Genomic DNA, 24,750 nt, shown 5'->3' on the forward strand with positions numbered 1-24,750 from the left:
CAAAGCTGAACATTCATAGATTAAAAAGACCATGTTAAACAAGTCGTGAATCTTAAAAAGAGGATGAGGACTATTAGAACATTACTTGAAAAAACTGAGAACAAGTATACAGTAAGGCTTCAGAAGACTCATATAACATGACATACAGTGCAAGACGACAACATCAAAACGTATATTAACACTTTTGTTGCTGGTATATACTGAGTGAGATCGACTACTCTCAGTCCTCCCACTGCGTCGTAAGAAGTTTGCCGCAGTCTACTTGTAGACTGATTGTTGTTAAAATTAATCTTCCTGATTTTTGAGGATCAAAGTTATTAATTGTTTAGGACGCAATCTCAATACCTCTTAAAATGTTCCATATGATACTATTAATAACATATCCATTTCATTGTAATCTATTTATACAGGATGTATTACATAGGAAAGAAATAAAATTTTATAATATAGAACAAAAATAGGCTTTCAATTTCGGTTTTTTATTGTATATAAAAAATTATAATTATCAGAAATAAACTCTAATTATTATCTGGCTCACTTGCCTACATAACGGGCATTGGAGATTAACCTGGCAACCATGCAGTGTGTCTCAGCACTCAGTGCACTGGCACAAGGAAATACCACATGTGTAGACCTTTGAATCAGGCACACTGCACAGTTACGAGGCACGCAGCAGGAGTGCCTCGTGAAAAATACACCAAATATTGCAATTTGTCTTCTGAGTAATTATAAAATGCCTATTTTGTTTTTTGTTCAATCTGCAATGCTCAATAACAATATTATATTCATTTCTGCTATTATAATTATGCAAGTTGCTATTCAAAATTAATGATGACATGTTTTTTTGTAATATACAATACTGAGTCAAAAATATATAAATTTATAAAAGTTTCCACCAAAGCTTAATAAAAAGTGGTTCACAGTGTTCTAATGGTTGTGATTTTGTTATTATTCTGATAGCTTTGTTTTTCAGAATAATGATTTCATTAATTTTAGCGCTATTACCCAATAATATTAGGCCATACCTTGTTATTGATTAAAAATATGCATAGTATGCAGATTTAAAATATTTTTCAGTAACACAATTTATAATACGTCTAAGTAAAAAAATTACTCTACCAAAATATACCTAGAAATTTAGCACAAGAAAAGAAATAATTTGGTGTGTCAATTGTAGGGGTTTGTCGTAAAGTAAACAAAATGTTTTGAGTTTTGACTTCATTTAGTAAAGATCCATTTGATTTAAACCACACTGAGGCTTTCTCAACTGATTCACTGACAAGAACTTGTAGTTTTGTCAAAGTTTGTATGGATATTCTAAAGAGTTGTGTCGTTAGCAAAAGAGATTTTAACCTAATAACGGTAGGAAATTAATTTATATATAATAAAAACATAATAGGGCCCAGGACTGACCCTTAGGTACAACAATCCCGATCACCAAATTGTTGGATCGATTTCCATTAATAGAAACAAACTTTTCGCCTGCGGTTAGATAAATAGTCTTTAAAGAACTCTTTAAAGCCGGATTCCCATTAATACCGTAATAGTTAAGTTTTAAGGCCCTGCTCAAGTCAAAATATGTTACCTGAGCAAAGGCTTTAATCTCAAAAGTGTTTAGGACCTCCTTAATTAGTGAATAAATTGCATCAATGGTGTATTTACCTCTTCTATTGTAATAAATTTAGATTGATATTATTTTCCAGATACGCAAAAGGTTCATCATGTAAAACAGTTTCTATTATTACAGGACAGGTAAAATTTATACTGGGCAATAGCTCTCAGGGAAACTCCTAGACCCTTTCTTAAGAATCGGGCAGATATACATATAGTTAATGGGTTCAAAAAACGTATGGTAAATTCTTTAAAATATATTGTTAGATTTGTTATAAATGTCTTTGCTTTCTGAGTTTTTTAACTCTTTTGGCAGCTTTAATGACCTCATCAATTGAGACTTCTACAAAGATAAATGTTTTTCTTTCAAAATATGGTAATTTCTTATTAAGTTCATTCTATTAACATGAGGCTTTTTGATACTACCCTTTATTTGGTGTTAACCGAATTGAGAAAACAAATGGTTTAAGTTACCTAGAGTGATATTTATTGATAATGTCGATTGAGATGCTAAATGTTTGTATTTTCGTTTATCTGCACCGAAAACGCCTTATATTGGCGTTAAAAACCTCTCCCCAGGCCTTATATTGGTTACTGCTATTTTATATTTTTGCGACATTGTGAGTTCGCATCTTCTACGGACTTTTTATAACATTTCTAGAGATTTAAATAGTTAACACGAAGCCTGTCACTAGTAGAAAGTTTTGTCGATTTCTCCAAAAACAAAAATTTCTTTCATTTGGTCCAGTTCCCCACTATACCAATAATTTTGATTTCGACCTTTAATCTCACTAACTGTGGAACGTTGTTTTTTAACTGTAGAGTAAAATGTTTATTTATGAACTGAAATGGAAAAATATGCATGAACGAGTTTTTGGGTAGAGAATACTCTTCCATTACTAAGTACGACATTCCAATCATGTGAAAACAAATGGTTTGTCAGATCATCAATAGAGGATTCTGGAAAAATTAAAATTAAATGTTTCACTTGTACTTTTGGATTTAGCAAGGTTTTAGATGTTTCAGACAAAGTATTCTTTTGAATATTTAAAATAAGCCCATTACGATCCGAGAAAGAAAAATAAAGATGTTGCATGAAATAACCTGATATAGGCAGACTAAAAAACATTATCAAGACAATGGGCTCCCCCAGTTTACAAAGGAAGTTTACAAGGAAGTAAGGAAGGGAAGTTTACAAAGCAAAACGTAGTTTTTTATAGCGGGTACCACTTCCATGAAAACGAGTAATCTAGGTTTATCTTCTTTAACATACGTTGTATAAACCAATTTATATGACGAGAAGTGTGTGTGTGTGTGTGTGTGCGTGCGTGCGTGAAATTTAAACTTTTTTCGGATAGCGGGAAGATGAAAAATAATAATATACTTTTTCTAGGGTTTGCAATTTTATATTTCATTCGCTATGGTAGTTAATCTTCATATAGACGCTATTGATTTTCTGTGAAAGTTATGAGGCATGTGTGTGCCACATTTTATGTACATAGGACATAAGGAAGGTCTTCTAAGAATTCCAAGTCCATTTCTACCCCTATGGGTGGATTATATTAATGAAAGATGTAGTTATTGCTATGTATAATACACTGTATAATTCAAAATAAATATTTAAAGCACCTATGAGCAAAAGATATAAGGCAGAAATTACAGGATGGTTTACTAGAAAGGAGTCACTTTAGTTCAGACATGAAAAAATTGAACTTCTAGTGACAGTCAAGCTCCACGCGATTGAACTAATATGGGCTTAAATTAATTTACATATCGCAAAAATAATAAGTCGCTCACTATTAATTATATCACAAAATTTGTAAAGAAGCTTTGGAAAAGACTACGCCTGATTGTTGGATGAAAGTTGTAGAGAATAAAAAAATAGTTATTGATAACGCTTGAACCAATGAATGATTGCTGGGGGAGGCTGTAGAGAGACTACTAATATTTTGACTGAGGGACAGAAATTCGTCGGAAGACTGTGTCAGTGAACATGAGGTAAACAGTGAAAATATAACACCGATATCAAAGACGATGGTGATAGGATTATGGAAGGTATTCGGCCGCTTCGCTTTGAGGAATATTAATTTCCCTCAAATTATCTGTTAGTGAATTTACAAATATAAGTTTAATTAAATATTTGTTTTGGGTAAATGGATAATTTAATCGCCTTTCCTTAAATTAATATATTTACCAGAATCATACAAGCCTAATTTAAACATTTTTCCTGTTGTGGTTTGTGTGAAAATAAAACTGTCGATATTTTATCTTGTGATTTTGGCATACGGGGCAAGTTGGTATGTGTGTTTCATTAAGCCATAATGTAGTAAGGTTCCGGCACAGTTACTGTGTACCTCGCTTGTTCTGCACCCTCACTCATAAGTAAAGACTATTAGTAATAAGCATTGCGTGATTTATAAATAAATACAAGTCTAATGAGTTTCCCAAAAAACTTGTTACGCCTTTAATTATTAACTTAGAACTCTGAATTATCAGTATGTCGTTCTTTAAGAGACATACAACAAATTATATATTATATTTTTAACTGTAACTATTTTTGAATTAGGAGGAGTTAAATTGGAGAAAGCTTAAATTTAAAAGAAAACTGTGTTTTTCTTCATATTTTTGATTATCACAATCAATAAACATATCTAAAATATCTCAATTTCGCTATATATAGATTAATACTACCTAAGCCGTCAAACGTTTTCAGATGTAATAAAGGGGTATATTTTAATGTGGTAGACGTTTTAAGTGAGATGTTTAGTGTGTGTGAGAGAGGTCGCCGGGATCCGGTAAAAATAACATAATATGTCATAATATAAATTCCTAAACGAAACGTCCACCGCCTTCAATTCTTCCGGCGAGCGCGTTTTATGCAACCCGCACAGCACGTGTCAATAACCAACTCAAAGCTCTCCCCTAACCACGCGACTCAACGGACGGTCGCCCACTGGCCACGGATAGTGGTGGCGGCCTACCCCTCCGGCGATCCCCACCACTCCCTTTTAGGTGGTGTGATATTAGGTGCTATAAAACTCCAGCACGATCTTTAGGTGCCGTGCGACTCTCGGGCATTTCCTTAGGTGCTGTGAGATTAGGTACTATAATATTAGGTGCTATGAGAATCGGTGCTATTAGACGGTTAAATTTTAGGTGCTGTGAGATTAGGTGCTATTAGATTAGGTGCTGTGAACCCCCACGTTATCTTGAGCTTTTGATGGTGCGGCTTCATAGCACCTAATCTTTTAGCACCTAATCTCATACCACCTACAGAAAAAAAGTCGTCATTTAGGTGCTGTGATATTAGGCGCTATAAGGTTAGGTACTGTGCAACGATCCACGGTTCGTTTAGGTGCCGTGAGACTGTTTCAAGTTTCAGTGTCACAGCACCTCTCGCTTTGTTCCAAAGGGGCCTTGGTGGGGACAGAGGGGATGGAGGAGAATCCAACCTTGCCCCTCACCCCGCTACCGACGACCCGCCATTACTGTCCTCTACAGCAGGGCGAGCAGTCGACAGCACAAGGCGAGGCGACATGAGATAGACAATTGTCTCCTCGCACAAGAGAAGGGTCCGTGCGCATGGCGTGCGGCGGTTGTTGATTACAACTAATAATGCCACCAAAAATTATTTACCTTGAATTTGAATAAATGTTTAGGCCAAACTGCAAATCTTGCACATAATCCAATAATGTAAATTATTTGTTCATCTAATTTCATTGTGTTTTACATTTTTATATAAGTTTTTATCGTCATTGGAATTAAATGTGTTCAAATCGTATATTCCGTGCACTGAAAACCGGTAATAATTTGCATTCAAATCTATATAAAAATAGGCAAAGCCTTAAATCATTCATCACTTATTCTGCAATTTCCCTACGTCAGACAAAGTAAATATTTTATACACGTAAGTATCATGACTTACATAAAAAGCAAATTTATTTGGATTAAAATGTAACATCCATAGGAAATTTTAACCATTAGAAGAACTATAGTTTAGCTTTTTTAACCTCCCAATGTTCTATAACAGTGAAATTTGACTCACGAGTTTTATACTTTCAGCCGAAAAATCTAGCTATTTCATGCCAAACTGCTAGATAAGTGTTATAATGAATACAAGTACTATACATAAATGATGTTTTTGTGAACCAAATACGAGATTACTTAAAATAACCCGAACGATGTTAGAAGCATTGAAAGACTCGACAGAGTGTAACATAAGTGGTAGCGCACAGACGATTCTTCTTTATCTTAAAATCAATAGAGTTCTTATTTAGACCAATAAGAGCATATGTACCAAGTTTGAAGTCACTAGGGCCTTTATAATGAGATTTATCGCACAGACGGACGCACAACAGACCATTTCAATAAAGCCTTTCGATTCTTCATAAAGCGTTAATAAATAGGCGGTTCTTTACATTGCATTAAAAAATATATTTATTTTATAATTACTATATAAACTTATAAGTCAAACTGCAATTTCTATAATTCATTCCATAAAATAACGAAACTAACCTGAGCTTTTTATAGTAAAAAAATCAAACTGTACAAAAATGGATTATATTGGTTTTTAATATTTAACTCAATGGTGTTCTCCGTGTTATCAAGATGAGTGATTGTGCCGTTTGCGATGATCTTCTGCCTGATGTGAGTGCCTGTTTGTTCTCAATGTAAAACAAATCTACACTTCGTTTGTGCTGATATTTTAGAAAGCACATGGAATCGCATGGGACAAGTACGTCGTTAATCATGGAAGTGTAAGAAGTAGCTGCTCAGGTAAGAGTAAATAGCAAAAATAAACAATTACTAAGGACATTTTGGCCAAATTGCAAGAAGAAGTTTTGTAAAAATGGAGGATACCGTTAAGGCTCAATTTGAAAAATATGATATTACTTTTAAGAAACAAATGGGTGAATTTAAGGAGCCCATACATTTTTTTCTGTTTATTATTGCTTATAAATTTGTAATGCTTATAATTACATTTTTTGTACATATTGTTAATGCTGCTTTATTCTAAGTAATATTATAATAATCTCGTGGTATACCATTTATTAGATTTACACTGCTTTTGGCTAGTTTATGAATTTAGTTTAAGTGAAGACAATGTTATGGAAATATGAATTGGACAATGAACATTAAGATAATTGTAATTATGATTCAACTGAACTCCCGCACGCGCGGCTTGAGGTGCACTGGGAGGTAAATTTTATTTATATTATGTATATTTAGATAATAAAGAAGAATGAACTTTAACTTGAACTTGAAAAATTGACTTAAGAATATTATAGCTTTCTTCGATGGCTTCAGTAACAATAAGAGTTAGCCTTTGTATCCCAATGACGAAAGTGTATCGTACAACTCAAAAATTGCTGCGGTCAATATGGGTCTGTTCTGGTCGTTTAAATTCACCCCCGGTCTAATCTATTTTTAGTTCCACAATTGATTTATGTTGTTGCGCTAACCAAAACAATGGTCTCATATGTTGGTTTCGGAATCTAACTTAGGTTAAATTTTGATGATTAAGTGATTTTGATATATTTACAGATCGCTAAATATGTATTAGGGGTATATGCTTCAAGTATTAGGGCAATAGTATCTCCATTTGCTTTTCAATAACTACAGTAAAAAGGCCATACACAATGTTAAAGGAACTAACCAGATTAGATTACGTTATGTGCAAACATTCACAGCTTTGTACAATAAGGTACTTGTTATAACACCGTATAAATATCATTTCTATTGTATTAGATGGATTATTGATCATTGGCGCAATTTAAATTTAAAATTAAATAACTTCTTATTTGCAATCTACATTACACTACTGATTAAGCACTTTACAATAATTCAATATTTACTCAAATCTAAATGTAAACACATGTTTCTGCCTCTTTGATAAACTTCAGCTGAAAGTGTTAACAGCTACTCTAAGTGTTAATTCAGACTAAAAGCTATACCGGTTCCAAATTTCAGCACAATCCGTATAGCAGTTTCAGCGTGATTCGAGGACAAACATCTTAACATCTAAACATACAAACATCCAAATATCCAAACATTCAAACTTTCGCATTTATAATATTAGTGGTATATATATCTTATTACAGATTGCGCCAGTAACGCACTTATAAGAGCGTGTCTTGTTTTGGCTGTTCAATGAAAATAACAACTTGTTATGAGTCTTTATAAAAATTATTAATCAGCCTGCTATCTCTGAATTTTGGTGTATTGGCGCGAATATCTCTCTTAGTAATGATTGCATAACAAATTTAAATTAATGTTTAAATTACATTGTCAAAGCTGAACATTCATAGATTAAAAATGAATGTATGAGACCATGTTAAACAAGTCGTGAATCTTAAAAAGAGGATGAGGACTATTAGAACATTACTTGAAAAAACTGAGAACAAGTATACAGTAAGGCTTCAGAAGTCCCATATAACATGACATACAGTGCAAGACGACAACATCAAAACGTATATTAACACTTTTGTTGCTGGTATATACTGAGTGAGATCGACTACTCTCAGTCCTCCCACTGCGTCGTAAGAAGTTTGCCGCAGTCTACTTGTAGACTGATTGTTGTTAAAATTAATCTTCCTGATTTTTGAGGATCAAAGTTATTAATTGTTTAGGACGCAATCTCAATACCTCTTAAAATGTTCCATATGATACTATTAATAACATATCCATTTCATTGTAATCTATTTATACAGGATGTATTACATAGGAAAGAAATAAAATTTTATAATATAGAACAAAAGTAGGCTTTCAATCTCGGTTTTTTTATTGTATATAAGAAATTATAATTATCAGAAATAAACTCTAATTATTGCCTGGCTCACTTGCCTAAATGGAGATTAACCTGGCAACCATGCAGTGTGTCTCAGCACTCAGTACACTGGCACAAAGCACAAGGAAAGACCACATGTGTAGACCTTTCAATCAGACACACTGCACAGTTACGAGGCACGCAGCGGGAGTGCCTCGTGAAAAATACAACAAATATTGCAATTTGTCTTCTGAGTAATTATAACATGCCTATTTTGTTTTTTGTTTAATCTGCAATGCTCAATAACAATATTATATTTATTTCTGCTATTGTAATTATGCAAGTTGCTAGTCAAAATTAATGATGACATGTTTTTTTTTGTAATATACAATACTGAGTCAAAAATATATAAATTTATAAAAGTTTCCACCAAAGCTTAATAAAAAGTGGTTCACAGTGTTCTAGTGGTTGTAATTTTGTCATTATTCTGATAGCTTTGTTTTTCAGGATAATGATTTCATTAATTTTAGCGCTATTACCCAATAATATTAGGCCATACCTTGTTATTGATTAAAAATAGGCATAGTATGCAGATTTAAAATATTTTTCAGTAACACAATTTATAATACGTCTAAGTAAAAAAATTACTCTCCCAAAATATTCCTAGAAATTTAGCACAAGAAAAGAAATAATTTGGTGTGTCAATTGTAGGGGTTTGTCGTAAAGTAAACAAAATGTTTTGAGTTCTGACTTCATTTAGTAAAGATCCATTTGATCTAAACCACACTGAGGCTTTCTCAACTGATTCAATGACAAGAACTTGTAGATTGTCAAAGTTTGTATGGATATTCTAAAGAGTTGTGTCGTTAGCATATAAAAGAGATTTTAACCTAACAACGGTAGGAAATTAATTTATATATAATAAAAACATAATAGGGCCCAGGACTGACCCTTAGGTACAACAATCCCGATCACCAAATTTTTGGACCGATTTCCATTAATAGAAACAAACTTTTCGCCTGCGGTTAGATAAATAGTCTTTAAAGAACTCTTTAAAGCCGGATTCCCATTAATACCGTAATAGTTAAGTTTTAAGGCCCTGCTCAAGTCACAATATGTTACCTGAGCAAAGGCTTTAATCTCAAAAGTGTTTAGGACCTCCTTAATTAGTGAATAAACTGCATTAATGGTGTATTTACCTCTTCTATTGTAATAAATTTAGATTGATGTTATTTTCCAGATACGTGTAATGTATGCGGGTCGACACTGTACTCTCTATGGGTCGGGAAGAATAATTAAACTACACATTTAGAGTAACATTGCTCTAGGACCGCTCGTAAAGGAACGGACGGGACGCGGAGGTTACATGACGGTGTCTGGAGGTGGTCTCTGGGTGGACTGCTGGCTGGCCAGCTTGGACCGTTGGTTGTAGGGTAGTGGCGTGATGTGACGTCACAGGAGAGCAGCCTATGAGCATTCTTTATTCTTTTAGACCACATCGTATGTTTACATCGCCTGACAATACATACTGCCAACATCACTGGTGCAGACATTAAATATCACTATGGATACCTACCAACTTAGTACTTCTCACACTAAATACACTACAATCCTCCCCCTTAAATACATAAGTCCCCTACAATTTTAGAAATTTATCAATTACAATTTGTTTTACAATTCTCCAATTTTAAATCAATTACAATGAATAAGAAAATTGACATTATACTCTTTTATTTTTGTAAGTATAGATTATAGAGAACAAAATACAAACTCAATATAATCATTTAACACAAATCACAAACACTTCAATCAAAACCAATAAATCAGAATATAGCAATTAATAACACATTGAATGAACACAATTAACAAATCGATAATAATAATGCTTAAACAATATTAATTATATACAAGTCACAATTGGGTTGTATTTACAAGTCCATTTTGACTAAAGGTTTACGATCCCTTAGTGGGTATCGTCTAACAGGTGTCATTTGTTTGGGTGAAACGCTGGAACTGTTATTGTTTACATTTGTACGTGGGCTGGGGCTTTGCCCCTGAGCGTTTCTGTTATTGTTATGGTTTTGCGGAGAGGGGGGCAAGGTCGTTGCTAAAAGTACTGGCGACCTTGCGCTCGCTCTGTCCCGCGACTGTATATCGATCGTTTCCTGCGTGTGCTCTGTTGCCACGCTTGCGTCTGGGAGTCTAGGCATTGTTGTCAACTCAGACATTTCCGGACTACACTGTAAACCTACCAACTGGTCGATATGTCGTTTCCACCTCATGCCCGTATTCAGTTCAACTAAATACGTGACTGGTCCTAATCGTGAAACTACCACACCTGGTATCCACTTATTTCTACCTCTGTAATCTCTGGCTATGATTGGTTGTCCAATAGCTAACTGTCTAGTTTTACTACCCCTATAGTACAATCGTTGTTTTTCTTGATTATCTGACATTATTGCTTTAACATTTGGGCGAATTAAATCTAACCTAGACTTTAGCGATCTGCCCAACATTAATTGAGCTGGCGATAGATTGGTAGTAGAATGCACTGTATTTCTATAAGTGAACAGGAAGTTACTCAAAGCTAATTCTAAATCCTTGGAATTATGAAGAGCTGTTTTCAATTTATTTTTAATAGTTCTGACTGACCGTTCTGCCAAACCATTGGTTTCTGGGTGGTATGGTGGTGAAAACGTGTGTTTGATACCATTTGACATCAAAAATTCTTTAAACTCTTGACTGGTAAAAGGTGGTCCGTTGTCGGACACTATGTGGTCTACAATACCATACCTACTAAATAATTCCCTTAATTTCACAATCGTGTGAACAGCTGCCGTTGAAGCAACGGGCAACACCTCTGGCCACTTAGAGTACGCATCTTTTACCACCAAAAATAACTTGGACTGAAAAGGTCCAAAAAAATCAATATGAATTCGAGACCAAACTCGTTCCGGAACATTCCAATGATGCAGGAAAGCCTTGGGCGGTTTTGCTCGTTCCTCCAAACAGGCTGCACAGCTGTTAGCTAGTTGTTCTATGTCCCGGTCGATATTAGGCCACCATACATATGCACGGGCTAATGCCTTCATGCGAACAATACCTATGTGTGAAGTATGCAATTCGTTCAGAATGTTTATTCTGAACCTTTTAGGTATTACCACCCTGTACCCCCACATTAGGATTCCTTGCTCCAAGGTTAATTCCGACTGTCTAATTTCAAATGGCTTTAGATCTGGTTCAGTTACAATAGGCCACCCTAATTCTACATAGGATATTACCTTTTTGATTTCACTATCTACCATTGATTCTCTTTTTATGTCTACATAGCTTAATGGTATGTCATTTTCAGCTAAACACTGCAAATAGGTACCTATGACATTAATATTAAGGTCATCATCCGAGATTTCATCTTTAATCTCACTATTTACAGGTAATCTAGATAAACCATCGGCATTGCCATGGTTTTGGGACTTAACATACACAATCTCATATTGGAAACCACTTAAAAACAAAGCGTATCGTTGTAACCTACTGGCTGCGAAAGCAGGTAACCCTTTCTTTGGTCCAAAAATAGCCACTAAAGGCTTATGATCAGTCTTTAACAAAAACTGTGTACCATATAAATATTGACTAAATTTCTTAACACCAAATACAATGCTTAATGCTTCCTTATCTATTTGTGAATAGTTTTTCTCAGCGCTATTTAACACTCTACTTGCGAATGATATAGGTCTTTCTGTACCGTCGTATTGAATCTGACTCAAAACTGATGCAATGCCATATGGACTAGCATCACTGGCTACCACTAGTGGTAATGCAGGATCATAATGCGCTAAAACTTCAGCAGAGATTAACTTTTGCTTAATCTCTTGTAGTGCCTTCTTACATGCTAAATTAAATACAAAATCGGTATCCTTTCTTAACAACTGATACATTGGGGTTAAAATAGTGGATATCCTAGGAATGAAACGTGAATAGTAATTAACAAGACCAAGGAAGGCTTTAAGCTGTGTCACATTTTGAGGTTCAGGTGCCTTGACAATTGCTTCAACCTTACTAGGTGCGGTATGCAACCCTTGTTTACTGATAACAAAACCTAAATATTCTAAACTGTCACAGAAAAATTTACATTTGTTCTTGCTCACTGTGAACCCATTGTCTTCAAGTCTTTGACACACTAGTCTAAGTCTATGCATGTGTTCCTCATTGTTTTTACCTGTTACTAGAATGTCATCTAAAAATACAGTTACCCCCGGGATACCTTGTAATGTTCGTTCTATTATTCTCTGGAATATTCCCGGTGCTGAACTGATACCAAAACATAGGCGATTGTAAGCATACAATCCTTTGTGTGTGCTAATTGTACAATACGTTTGACTATCTACATCTAGTTTAAGCTGCTGATAAGCTGAAGATAAATCTATTTTAGAGAATTTTTCTCCGTTTTGTAGGCTGGCAAATATTTCTTCAATTTTCGGTAACGGGTGTCGGTCTACCTCCAAGAACGGATTTACAGTTATTATATAATCCCCACAAATTCTTATTTTCCCATTAGCCTTAATAATTGGTACAATGGGAGTCCCCCATTCACTGGTATCTACTGGTGAAATAACGTTCTCTTGTTCTAGTCTAGTCAGCTCGGCTTCTACTTTTTCTTTAAGTGTAAAAGGTAACGTCCTAGGTTTAAAGTATTTTGGTACTACATTTTCTTTTAACTTTAATTTAACTGGTGCACCCTTGAAACATCCCAACTTATCCGTAAATACATTTGGAAACTCATTGTACAGTAATTCTACTTGTTTGTTGTTGTTGACAACAGACGGATTGACAGATGTTTGTTTGTTTACCTCTACAGGTGTGTTGTGGCTTCCACTGACAGGCGTGCATGCGTCTGCCGCGCTGCCGCCTGCAGTTGGCACAACCCCCACCATGCTCGTGCGATCAGCTGACTGTACATTGTTTACATTACTAGGCACTCTAACTGTTAAATCTAATGCTTGCATCCAATCACGCCCTAACAAGGGATTAGCCCCATTAGCTACGATGTATAAAGCTAATTGTTTCTCTTTACCTTTATGTTGTACATTGACCATAACCTTACCTAAAGGCCTGACCTTTTCATGTGTATATGAACTTAAGACTAAGCTAGTTGGATACATGTTTATATTTCCTAACTTAGTCTTACAATCTTTTTCTGACATAACTGAAACACAAGCTCCACTATCGACTTCAAATACAATTTCCTTACTTTCCACTAATAACTGTACCGTTATTGGCTCAATTTTATTAATCTTAGTTTCTATTTCTTTAACCGTAAATAGATTGGAAATGTCATACACATCGTCATTGTCTTTATGTTTCCAGTGATTATCTGAACCGGACTCTGCTGATTCTTTACTTTCCTCTACATAGTGCTGCCTACCTTTATAAACATATTGCTTTTTATTGCTGTAAAACTGTTTCCCTTTAGCTGAAGGCTCCTTAGACCTATTTGTAAAAACATTTGGTTTGTTCTCATTAGGTTTGTTAACATAATTTTTCGATCTACAAACTCTTTCAAGGTGTCCCTTCTTTTTACAATGATTACACGTGTACTCACGAAACCGACATTGCGATGCTGTGTGTGATCCTCGCTTGCCGCAACAATAGCAGGTGATGTCTCCCAGCGCCTTCCCGCCGTCCGATGACCGTCTCGCTGCGATGCTCGCCGCCTGTGTCCTTTTCGGTATCGACCCGCTGCTCTGCATCCGGTGAATACGTCCTCCTGCAGTTGTCATCTGGGCCGCCCCCTTCTCAGCAAATTCCATTGCAGTAGCTAGTTGCACGGCTTTTTCATAAGTGAGGTTCTCCTCCCCGAGAAGTCTTTTCTGTATCTGTTGGTCTCGCAGACCCGCGACTAATCTGTCCCTTAAGTAGTCTGGCAATTTATCACCAAATTCACAATACTTAGATAACTGTTTTAAATGCACAATATAATCGCTAACCGTTTCATGATCCAATTGATTCCGCCTACTAAATTTAAATCTTTCCGTGATAAAAGAAGGCTTGGGATGCAGATGATTCGCTATAGTGTCCACAATTTCCTTGTACGACTTGTCAGACGGTTTGTCTGGTGTAATTAAGTCTTTCAGTAACGTATAGGTCCTTACACCCATAACTGTCAACAAAGTGCTTAGTTTCTTTGAATTATCGATATCATTACAATCAATAAAAAACTCAAATCTCTCTATATAAGACTGCCACGATTCTTCCGCACTATCAAAATAACCCATAGACCCGATAGTTGCCATTTTGTTTTCTTGTACACTCCGTAATAACTGTTTTAAAATGTCCCCGGTAAAAATAATCGTCTAACGGCATTAATTGCAACGATTAAAATCAGCTTGTGCGCTGCTTACACCAAGAATAGTTTATATCGATCGGCGTACCTTACTACTCCCGACCGTTGGAATGTCCGGAATGTCCTTGCACATTCGCGGTTATTTGCACGTGTTCATTACGATAGTTGCCCTTCCGCACTATATCACTGTAATTCACTGTTTCAATGTCCCGAATGTCCCTGCACATTCGTTGTTATTTGCACGTGTTCATTACGCTTGTTGCCCTTCCGCACTAAATCACTGTAATTCACTGTTGCAGTTGTTTTCCTCGTCGCCACTGTAAGCGACGTTCCACTGTTGCAGTTGTTTTCCTCGTCGCCACTGTAATGTATGCGGGTCGACACTGTACTCTCTATGGGTCGGGAAGAATAATTAAACTACACATTTAGAGTAACATTGCTCTAGGACCGCTCGTAAAGGAACGGACGGGACGCGGAGGTTACATGACGGTGTCTGGAGGTGGTCTCTGGGTGGACTGCTGGCTGGCCAGCTTGGACCGTTGGTTGTAGGGTAGTGGCGTGATGTGACGTCACAGGAGAGCAGCCTATGAGCATTCTTTATTCTTTTAGACCACATCGTATGTTACATCGCCTGACAATACATACTGCCAACATCACTGGTGCAGACATTAAATATCACTATGGATACCTACCAACTTAGTACTTCTCACACTAAATACACTACAATACGCAAAAGGTTCATCATGTAAAACAGTTTCTATTATTACAGGACAGGTAAAATTTATACTGGGCAATAGCTCTCAGGGAAACTCCTAGACCCTTTCTTAAGAATCGGGCAGATATACATATAGTTAATGGGTTCAAAAACGTATGGTAAATTCTTTAAAATATATTGTTAGACTTGTTATAAATGTCTTTGCTTTCTGAGTTTTTAACTCTTTTTACAGCTTTAATGACCTCATCAATTGAGACTTCTACAAAGATAAATGTTTTTCTTTAAAAATATGGTAATTTTCTTATTAAGTTCATTCTATTAACATGAGGCTTTTTGATACTACCCTTTATTTGGTGTTAACCGAATTAAAAAAATGGTTTAAGTTACCTGGAGTGATATTTATTGATAATGTCGATTGAGATGCTAAATGTTTGTATTTTCGTTTATCTGCACCGAAAACGCCTTATATTGGCGTTAAAAACCTCTCCCCAGGCCTTATATTGGTTACTGCTATTTTATATTTTTGCGACATTGTGAGTTCGCATCTTCTACGGACTTTTTATAACATTTCTAGAGATTTAAATAGTTAACACGAAGCCTGTCAGTAGTAGAAAGTTTTGTCGATTTCTCCAAAAACGAAAATTTCTTTCACTTGGTTCAGTTCCCCACTATACCAATAATTTTTATTTCGACCTTTAATCTCACTAACTGTGGAACGTTGTTTTTTCACTGTAGAGTAAAATGTTTATTTATGAACTGAAATGGAGAAATATGCATGAACGAGTTTTTGGGTAGAGAATACTCTTCCATTACTAAGTACGACATTCCAATTATGTGAAAACAAATGGTTTTGTCAGATCATCAATAGAGGATTCTGGAAAAAATAAATTAAAATGTGTCACTTGTACTTTTGGATTTAGCAAGGTTTTAGATGTTTCAGACAAAGAGATCCGAGAAAGAAAAATAAAGATGTTGCATGAAATAACCTGATCTAGGCAGACTAAAAAAAATTATCAGGACAATGGGCTCCCCGGGTTTACAAAGGAAGTTACAAGGAAGTAAGGATGGGAAGTTTACAAAGCAAAACGTATTTTTTATAGCGGGTACTACTTCCATGAAAACGAGTAATCTAGGTTTATCTTCTTTAACATACGTTGTATAATCAATTTATATGACGAGAAGTGTGTGTGTGTGTGTGTGTGTGTGTGTGAAATTTAAACTTTTTTCGGATAGCGGGAAGATGAAAAATAATAATATACTTTTTCTAGGGTTTGCAATTTTATATTTCAGTCGCTATGGTAGTTAATCTTCATAAAGACGCTATTGATTTTCTGTGAAAGTTATGAGGCATGTGTGTGCAATATTTTATGTACATAGGACATAGGGAAGGTCTTCTAAGAATTCCAAGTCCATTTCTACCCCTATGGGTGGATTATATTAATGAAAGATGTAGTTATTGCTATGTATAATACACTGTATAATTCAAAATAAATATTTAAAGCACCTATGAGCAAAAGATATAAGGCAGAAATTACAGGATGGTTTACTAGAAAGGAGTCACTTTAGTTCAGACATGAAAAAGTAGAACTTCTAGTGACAGTCAAGCTCCACGCGATTTAACTAATATGGACTTAAATTAATTTACATATCGCAAAAATAATAAGTCGTTCACTATTAATTCTATCACAAAATTTGTAAAGAAGCTTTGGAAAAGTCTCCGCCTGATTGTTGGATGAAAGTTGTAGAGAATACAAAAATAGTTATTGATAACGCTTGAACCAATGAATGATTGCTGGGGGAGGCTGTAGAGAGACTACTAATATTTTGACTGAGGGACAGAAATTCGTCGGAAGACTGTGTCAGGGAACATGAGGTAAACAGTGAAAATATAACACCGATAACAAAGACGATGGTGATAGGATTATGGAAGGTATTCGGCCGCTTCGCTTTGAGGAATATTAATTTCCCTCAAATTATCTGTTAGTGACTTTACAAATATATGTTTAATTAAATGTTTGTTTTGGGTAAATGGATAATTTAATTGCCTTTCCTTAAATTAATATATTTACCAGAATCATACAAGCCTAATTTAAACATTTTCCTGTTGTGGTTTGTGTGAAAATAAAACTGTCGGTATTTTATTTTGTAATTTTGGCACACGGGGCAAGTTGGTATGTGTGTTTCATTAAGCCATAATGTAGTAAAGGTTCCGGCACAGTTACTGTGTACCTCGCTTGTTCTGCACCCTCACTCATAAGTAATGACTATTAGTAATAAGCATTGCGTGATTTATAAATAAATACAAGTCTAATGAGTTTCCCGAAAAACTTGTTACGCCTTTAATTATTAACTTAGAACTCTGAATTATCAGTATGTCGTTCTTTAAGAGACATACAACAAATGATATATTATATTTTTAACTGTAATTATTTTTGAATTAGGAGAAGTTAAATTGGAAAAAGCTTAAATTTAAAAGAAAACTGTGTTTTTCTTCATATTTTTGATTATCACAATCAATAAACATATCTAAAATATCTCACTTTCGCTATAATATATAGATTAATACTACCTAAGCCTTCAAACTTTTTCAGATGTAATAAAGGGGTATATTTTAATGTGGTAGACGTTTTTAAGTGAGATGTTTAGTGTGTGTGAGAGAGGTCGCCGGGATCCGGTAAAAATAACATAATATGTCATAAAATAAATTCCTAAACGAAACGTCCACCGCCTTCAATTCTTCCGGCGAGCGCGTTAATGCAACCCGCACAGCACGTGTCAATAACCAACTCAGAGTTCCCCCCTAGCCATACGACTCAACGGACGGTCGCCCACTGGCCACGGACAGTGGTGGCGGCCTACCCCTCCGGCGATCCCCACCACTCCCTTTTAGGTGGTGTGATATTAGGTGCTATAAAACTCCGGCACGTTCTTTAGGTGCCGTGCGACTCTCGGGCATTTCCTTAGGTGCTGTGAGATTAGGTACTATAATATTAGGTGCTATGAGAATCGGTGCTATTAGACGGTTAAATTTTAGGTGCTGTGAGATTAGGTGCTATTAGATTAGGTGCTGTGAACCCCCACGCTTTTGATTTAAAAATTTTGAATTTTGTGGTTTGTTTTAATACTTTCATTTTAATTTTGAGCATTTTTTGAGGCTGCATCCGAAGTCATCCCTAGGTTGGTGCCGCATGGGTCCGTACCACCAAGTTTTTTGATAAAGGAAAGCGTCCTTTTTCACTTTCACCCGGAGACCCTCTCACGGTGTTCGCGTATGATAGGTGCTGCAGATTTGATGACGACTGAAGGGTACTTGACGACGAGAACTTCAGAAGACAGAGGACCCGAAGAAGGCGCGGTGGCTACGGAAGCACCACCGAAAGACGACGGTGATAACTCTGGCACCGAAGACGCAAGGGCCCTCACAATGATACCAGGCAGCAGCCGCTTACCCCGCATTGAGAGATGTTGACCGTGCCTCGTGAAATACCCTCGGCCGACTCCATCGAATTTTAACAGCCGGACGTTGTGCCGGGCAGCCAGTTCCTCCACGAAGGCATTCACGAGCAGTCTCCTCGTGTACGGGATGTTGGTGCGGCAGGGTGGCAAGGAGTAACTCGGCGCCGGCCGGTCTGGCCAAGATGTAATCTTCCAGGTAGCGATAAATGTTACACTGCTCGCCGACAGCCAAGTCATTGGTGCCGGCGATCAGCACCTCACACCGTGATCCAGGTCCAGTTGATGTTTGGTCCGGTTGGATGTTGTCGAGTAGCTTGGCTCCAGGCTTGCACATGCCACTGCCTGATGTCCCAGGTCGTGTCAGCTTCATCACCATCATTCAGTTGTTGATTGGGTTTTAATTTTTGACCTGTAGTTTTTTGGTGTTTTTTTTAACTATTACTGTTTTTACGCTTATTGTGTTGTTTTTGTTTTGAGTCAATCGATATTATTTCCTCGCGTAACTGGTCCCGAGATTTTTTCCGCACAGCTACTTTTGATGTCTTTCTGCTCTTCACCTCTGTACACGGCTCCGAGCAGTCACGTTTCCCAATCTGGAGTCTCATACACTGGTTTTCAGCCTCTAGAACTTCTAGGGTTGTCTTTAACACCAACTAAAATATTAACACTAGTGGCAAGAGAAACTAGAGAATAAAACTTACAGTACTATTTAAAGTTATTACATAAAGCTACAAACCACTGCCGTGAGGTTTGTCTACAACCTTCGTAGACGTGAGCCTTATGTGATGCTGCTGGTCTTTTGTCACCAGCTGCTTGCAAAATGCAAACTTGCAATCTTGTTCACCGGATATTGACTCAATGAGAGCCAAACACGGCGGGTGTTATTGGAAGGGCTTGTAACACGAAGATGGATCTCTATACATAGTAGGCCTACTCGACACGATAACCACTTGCATTTTCCAAAAGTTAGGTTGGAAGTTAGAAGGACTAGTTTTTCATATTTTGGCCAAAAAAATGTTCAATTACCTCTCCAAAATGGCTATCGTTACTCAATTCATAGCATTGGATGAGATATCTCTTGGATGAGATACTGTTATAAAGCATGCAAATAAAATAAAATAAAAATAAAAAATAAAATAAAATCTCTTGTGAAGAGATCTCTAAAGAAACTCACCCGTCTTCTGGAGTGAAGTGTGCCGAGTCTGCGAGCCATTCCTTCGTTTAGAGTCCGACCCCAGAATTCTGTGTAGTTGGCCACCTTGTAGCCAGCGAAGCGATCTTGGTTGATGGAAGTGAGAAGTTCAGGGTCCACCAGACACTTGTTCTGGCTGCAGACCATCTCGTGTTTGCAACCTCCTCCGCGGCATACTTGCTGGCACTTGCTGCAACCGATCATTGCTATCGTCAGTACATATACGTGCATGTGTCACAGACTTGCATCGTAACTCTATCTCTATGTGTCAGCCACCATATACCCAGCGAATATTTTATAAATATTGGCGCAAAGAAGTATTTTTAGTACTAAAAAATGTTAAAATGTTTAACGGAAATAACTGATCACGTGCGTTTTTATGGCCAGTCCTAGTGACGAAACGTAACGCAACACTATCTAATGATATTTACTCGTTCTAGTTACTATTCTCTGTGAGACTTACAAGAAACCTGTTTACAACACGATCCGATGGACAGACATATTAAAGCGCGATCCAGTGACTTGGCCTAGTATTACAATTGAAGGGACTTAACGAAGCCTTAACGAATTATATTTCCTCACTCTGATACTAATCTCAGTAAAACTCACTGTAAAAAGTTTTACAGCACGATCTGACGTACAGTCCTATTATTACCATTGATGGGACCTAGCCATTTATCAGATACTAGAGGATTCTGTTTATTAATCTTTGTTAGGCCTACTATAACCTCTGAGAGTCTCACTCAAATGGCTAAGCCTAGTATTACCATTGATGGGACCTAGCGATATACTAGAGTATTCTGTTTACTCATCTTTGTTGCCTACTATAACCTCTGAAAGTCTGACTGAAATGGCTAAGCTTAGTATTACCATTGATGGGACCTAGCGATATACTAGAGTATTCTGTTTACTAATCTATGTTAGGCCTACTATAACCTCTGAGAGTCTGACTGAAATGGCTAAGCTTAGTATTACCATTGATGGGACCTAGCGATATACTAGAGTATTCTGTTTACTAATCTTTGTTAGGCCTACTATAACCTCTGAGAGTCTCACTGAAATGGCTAAGCCTAGTATTACCATTGATGGGACCTAGCGATATAGTAGAGTATTCTGTTTACTAATCTTTGTTAGGCCTACTATAACCTCTGAGAGTCTCACTGAAATGGCTAAGCCTAGTATTACCATTGATGGGACCTAGCGATATAGTAGAGTATTCTGTTTACTAATCTTTGTTAGGCCTACTATAACCTCTGAGAGTCTCACTGAAATGGCTAAGCCTAGTATTACCATTGATGGGACCTAGCGATATACTAGAGTATTCTGTTTACTAATCTTTGTTAGGCCTACTATGACCTCTGAGAGTCTGACTGAAATGGCTAAGCCTAGTATTACCATTGATGGGACCTAGCGATATACTAGAGTATTCTGTTTACTAATCTTTGTTAGGCCTACTATAACCTCTGAGAGTCTGACTGAAATGGCTAAGCTTAGTATTACCATTGATGGGACCTAGCGATATACTAGAGTATTCTGTTTACTAATCTATGTTAGGCCTACTATAACCTCTGAGAGTCTGACTGAAATGGCTAAGCTTAGTATTACCATTGATGGGACCTAGCGATATACTAGAGTATTCTGTTTACTAATCTTTGTTAGGCCTACTATAACCTGTGAGAGTCTCACTGAAATGGCTAAGCCTAGTATTACCATTGATGGGACCTAGCGATATACTAGAGTATTCTGTTTACTAATCTTTGTTAGGCCTACTATAACCTCTGAGAGTCTCACTGAAATGGCTAAGCCTAGTATTACCATTGATGGGACCTAGCGATATACTAGAGTATTCTGTTTACTAATCTTTGTTAGGCCTACTATGACCTCTGAGAGTCTCACTGAAATGGCTAAGCTTAGTATTACCATTGATGGGACCTAGCGATATACTAGAGTATTCTGTTTACTAATCTTTGTTAGGCCTACTATAACCTCTGAGAGTCTGACTGAAATGGCTAAGCTTAGTATTACCATTGATGGGACCTAGCGATATACTAGAGTATTCTGTTTACTAATCTATGTTAGGCCTACTATAACCTCTGAGAGTCTGACTGAAATGGCTAAGCCTAGTATTACCATTGATGGGACCTAGCGATATACTAGAGTATTCTGTTTACTAATCTTTGTTAGGCCTACTATAACCTCTGAGAGTCTCACTGAAATGGCTAAGCCTAGTATTACCATTGATGGGACCTAGCGATATACTAGAGTATTCTGTTTACTAATCTTTGTTAGGCCTACTATAACCTCTGAGAGTCTCACTGAAATGGCTAAGCCTAGTATTACCATTGATGGGACCTAGCGATATACTAGAGTATTCTGTTTACTAATCTTTGTTAGGCCTACTATAACCTCTGAGAGTCTGACTGAAATGGCTAAGCCTAGTATTACCATTGATGGGACCTAGCGATATACTAGAGTATTCTGTTTACTCATCTTTGTTGCCTACTATAACCTCTGAGAGTCTGACTGAAATGGCTAAGCTTAGTATTACCATTGATGGGACCTAGCGATATACTAGAGTATTCTGTTTACTAATCTATGTTAGGCCTACTATAACCTCTGAGAGTCTGACTGAAATGGCTAAGCTTAGTATTACCATTGATGGGACCTAGCGATATACTAGAGTATTCTGTTTACTAATCTTTGTTAGGCCTACTATAACCTCTGAGAGTCTCACTGAAATGGCTAAGCCTAGTATTACCATTGATGGGACCTAGCGATATACTAGAGTATTCTGTTTACTAATCTTTGTTAGGCCTACTATAACCTCTGAGAGTCTGACTGAAATGGCTAAGCTTAGTATTACCATTGATGGGACCTAGCGATATACTAGAGTATTCTGTTTACTAATCTTTGTTAGGCCTACTATAACCTCTGAGAGTCTCACTGAAATGGCTAAGCTTAGTATTACCATTGATGGGACCTAGCGATATACTAGAGTATTCTGTTTACTAATCTTTGTTAGGCCTACTATAACCTCTGAGAGTCTCACTGAAATGGCTAAGCCTAGTATTACCATTGATGGGACCTAGCGATATACTAGAGTATTCTGTTTACTAATCTTTGTTAGGCCTACTATAACCTCTGAGAGTCTCACTGAAATGGCTAAGCCTAGTATTACCATTGATGGGACCTAGCGATATACTAGAGTATTCTGTTTACTAATCTTTGTTAGGCCTACTATAACCTGTGAGAGTCTCACTGAAATGGCTAAGCCTAGTATTACCATTGATGGGACCTAGCGATATACTAGAGTATTCTGTTTACTAATCTTTGTTAGGCCTACTATAACCTCTGAGAGTCTGACTGAAATGGCTAAGCCTAGTATTACCATTGATGGGACCTAGCGATATACTAGAGTATTCTGTTTACTAATCTTTGTTAGGCCTACTATAACCTCTGAGAGTCTGACTGAAATGGCTAAGCCTAGTATTACCATTGATGGGACCTAGCGATATACTAGAGTATTCTGTTTACTAATCTTTGTTAGGCCTACTATAACCTGTGAGAGTCTCACTGAAATGGCTAAGCCTAGTATTACCATTGATGGGACCTAGCGATATACTAGAGTATTCTGTTTACTAATCTTTGTTAGGCCTACTATAACCTCTGAGAGTCTCACTGAAATGGCTAAGCCTAGTATTACCATTGATGGGACCTAGCGATATACTAGAGTATTCTGTTTACTAATCTTTGTTAGGCCTACTATAACCTGTGAGAGTCTCACTGAAATGGCTAAGCCTAGTATTACCATTGATGGGACCTAGCGATATACTAGAGTATTCTGTTTACTAATCTTTGTTAGGCCTACTATAACCTGAGAGAGTCTCACTGAAATGGCTAAGCCTAGTATTACCATTGATGGGACCTAGCGATATACTAGAGTATTCTGTTTACTAATCTTTGTTAGGCCTACTACAACCTCTGAGAGTCTCACTGAAATGACTAAGCCTAGTATTACCATTGATGGGACCTAGCGATATACTAAAGGATTCTGTTTACTAATCATTGTTAAAATAAACTCAGTGAGACTTGATTAAATAGTTTTTTGAGCGTGATCCAATGGTTAGGCCTAGTATTACAATTGACGGGACCTAACGTAACGCTAGCGAATTCAGTTGGTTGTCCTAATATTACTAATTTCAGTAAGAAGTCCAAGTTTGGAAATAATTTATTTTTTGTTAAAGGAAACCCTGTGAGTCGTGGAAATCACAACAAATATATTTGACAGAGTAAACCTCTCATACCAATTGCTCCTTTAACTACCGATGACTCACGTCACTACTTGTATGGGACGGTAGATACAGTACTACAGAGAACCCACCACTATTAGTTATAGAAGTGGACGGTTGTGCTTGTACAACGATAACAATGTGCGATTGTCCTACGCTAAAATCACTCACTCAACAAGATGTCACAATGTGCAATCACTGCAGAACAAATGAGTCTAATTTGTGAGTATAATTATCTGCGTTTACCATCTCTGCAACTGCTGAAGGAGTGTAGGTCGTTGTGCATTTGCAGCGTCATTTGTCATTTGAATGTAAACACGCGAACTGATTTATATTACACTGCGAGAGAACCACGATTGCCGAGCACGATTAAACCAA

The 24,750-nt window shown here is 36.7% G+C and overlaps 1 protein-coding gene across 1 annotated transcript in view; it reads right to left on the reverse strand.

The window, feature by feature from the left end:
• LOC124367409 (tubulointerstitial nephritis antigen-like) overlaps positions 1 to 24,750 on the reverse strand; it is a 132,157-nt gene that overhangs the window by 24,823 nt on the left and 82,584 nt on the right. Inside the window, exon 4 of the mRNA XM_046824205.1 lies at positions 20,066 to 20,273. Coding sequence (XP_046680161.1) covers positions 20,066 to 20,273 — 208 coding nt within the window. The remainder of the gene's footprint in view (positions 1 to 20,065; positions 20,274 to 24,750) is intronic.

The sequence above is a fragment of the Homalodisca vitripennis genome, chromosome 8 (assembly GCF_021130785.1).
Source record: "Homalodisca vitripennis isolate AUS2020 chromosome 8, UT_GWSS_2.1, whole genome shotgun sequence".
Taxonomy (NCBI): domain Eukaryota; kingdom Metazoa; phylum Arthropoda; class Insecta; order Hemiptera; family Cicadellidae; genus Homalodisca; species Homalodisca vitripennis.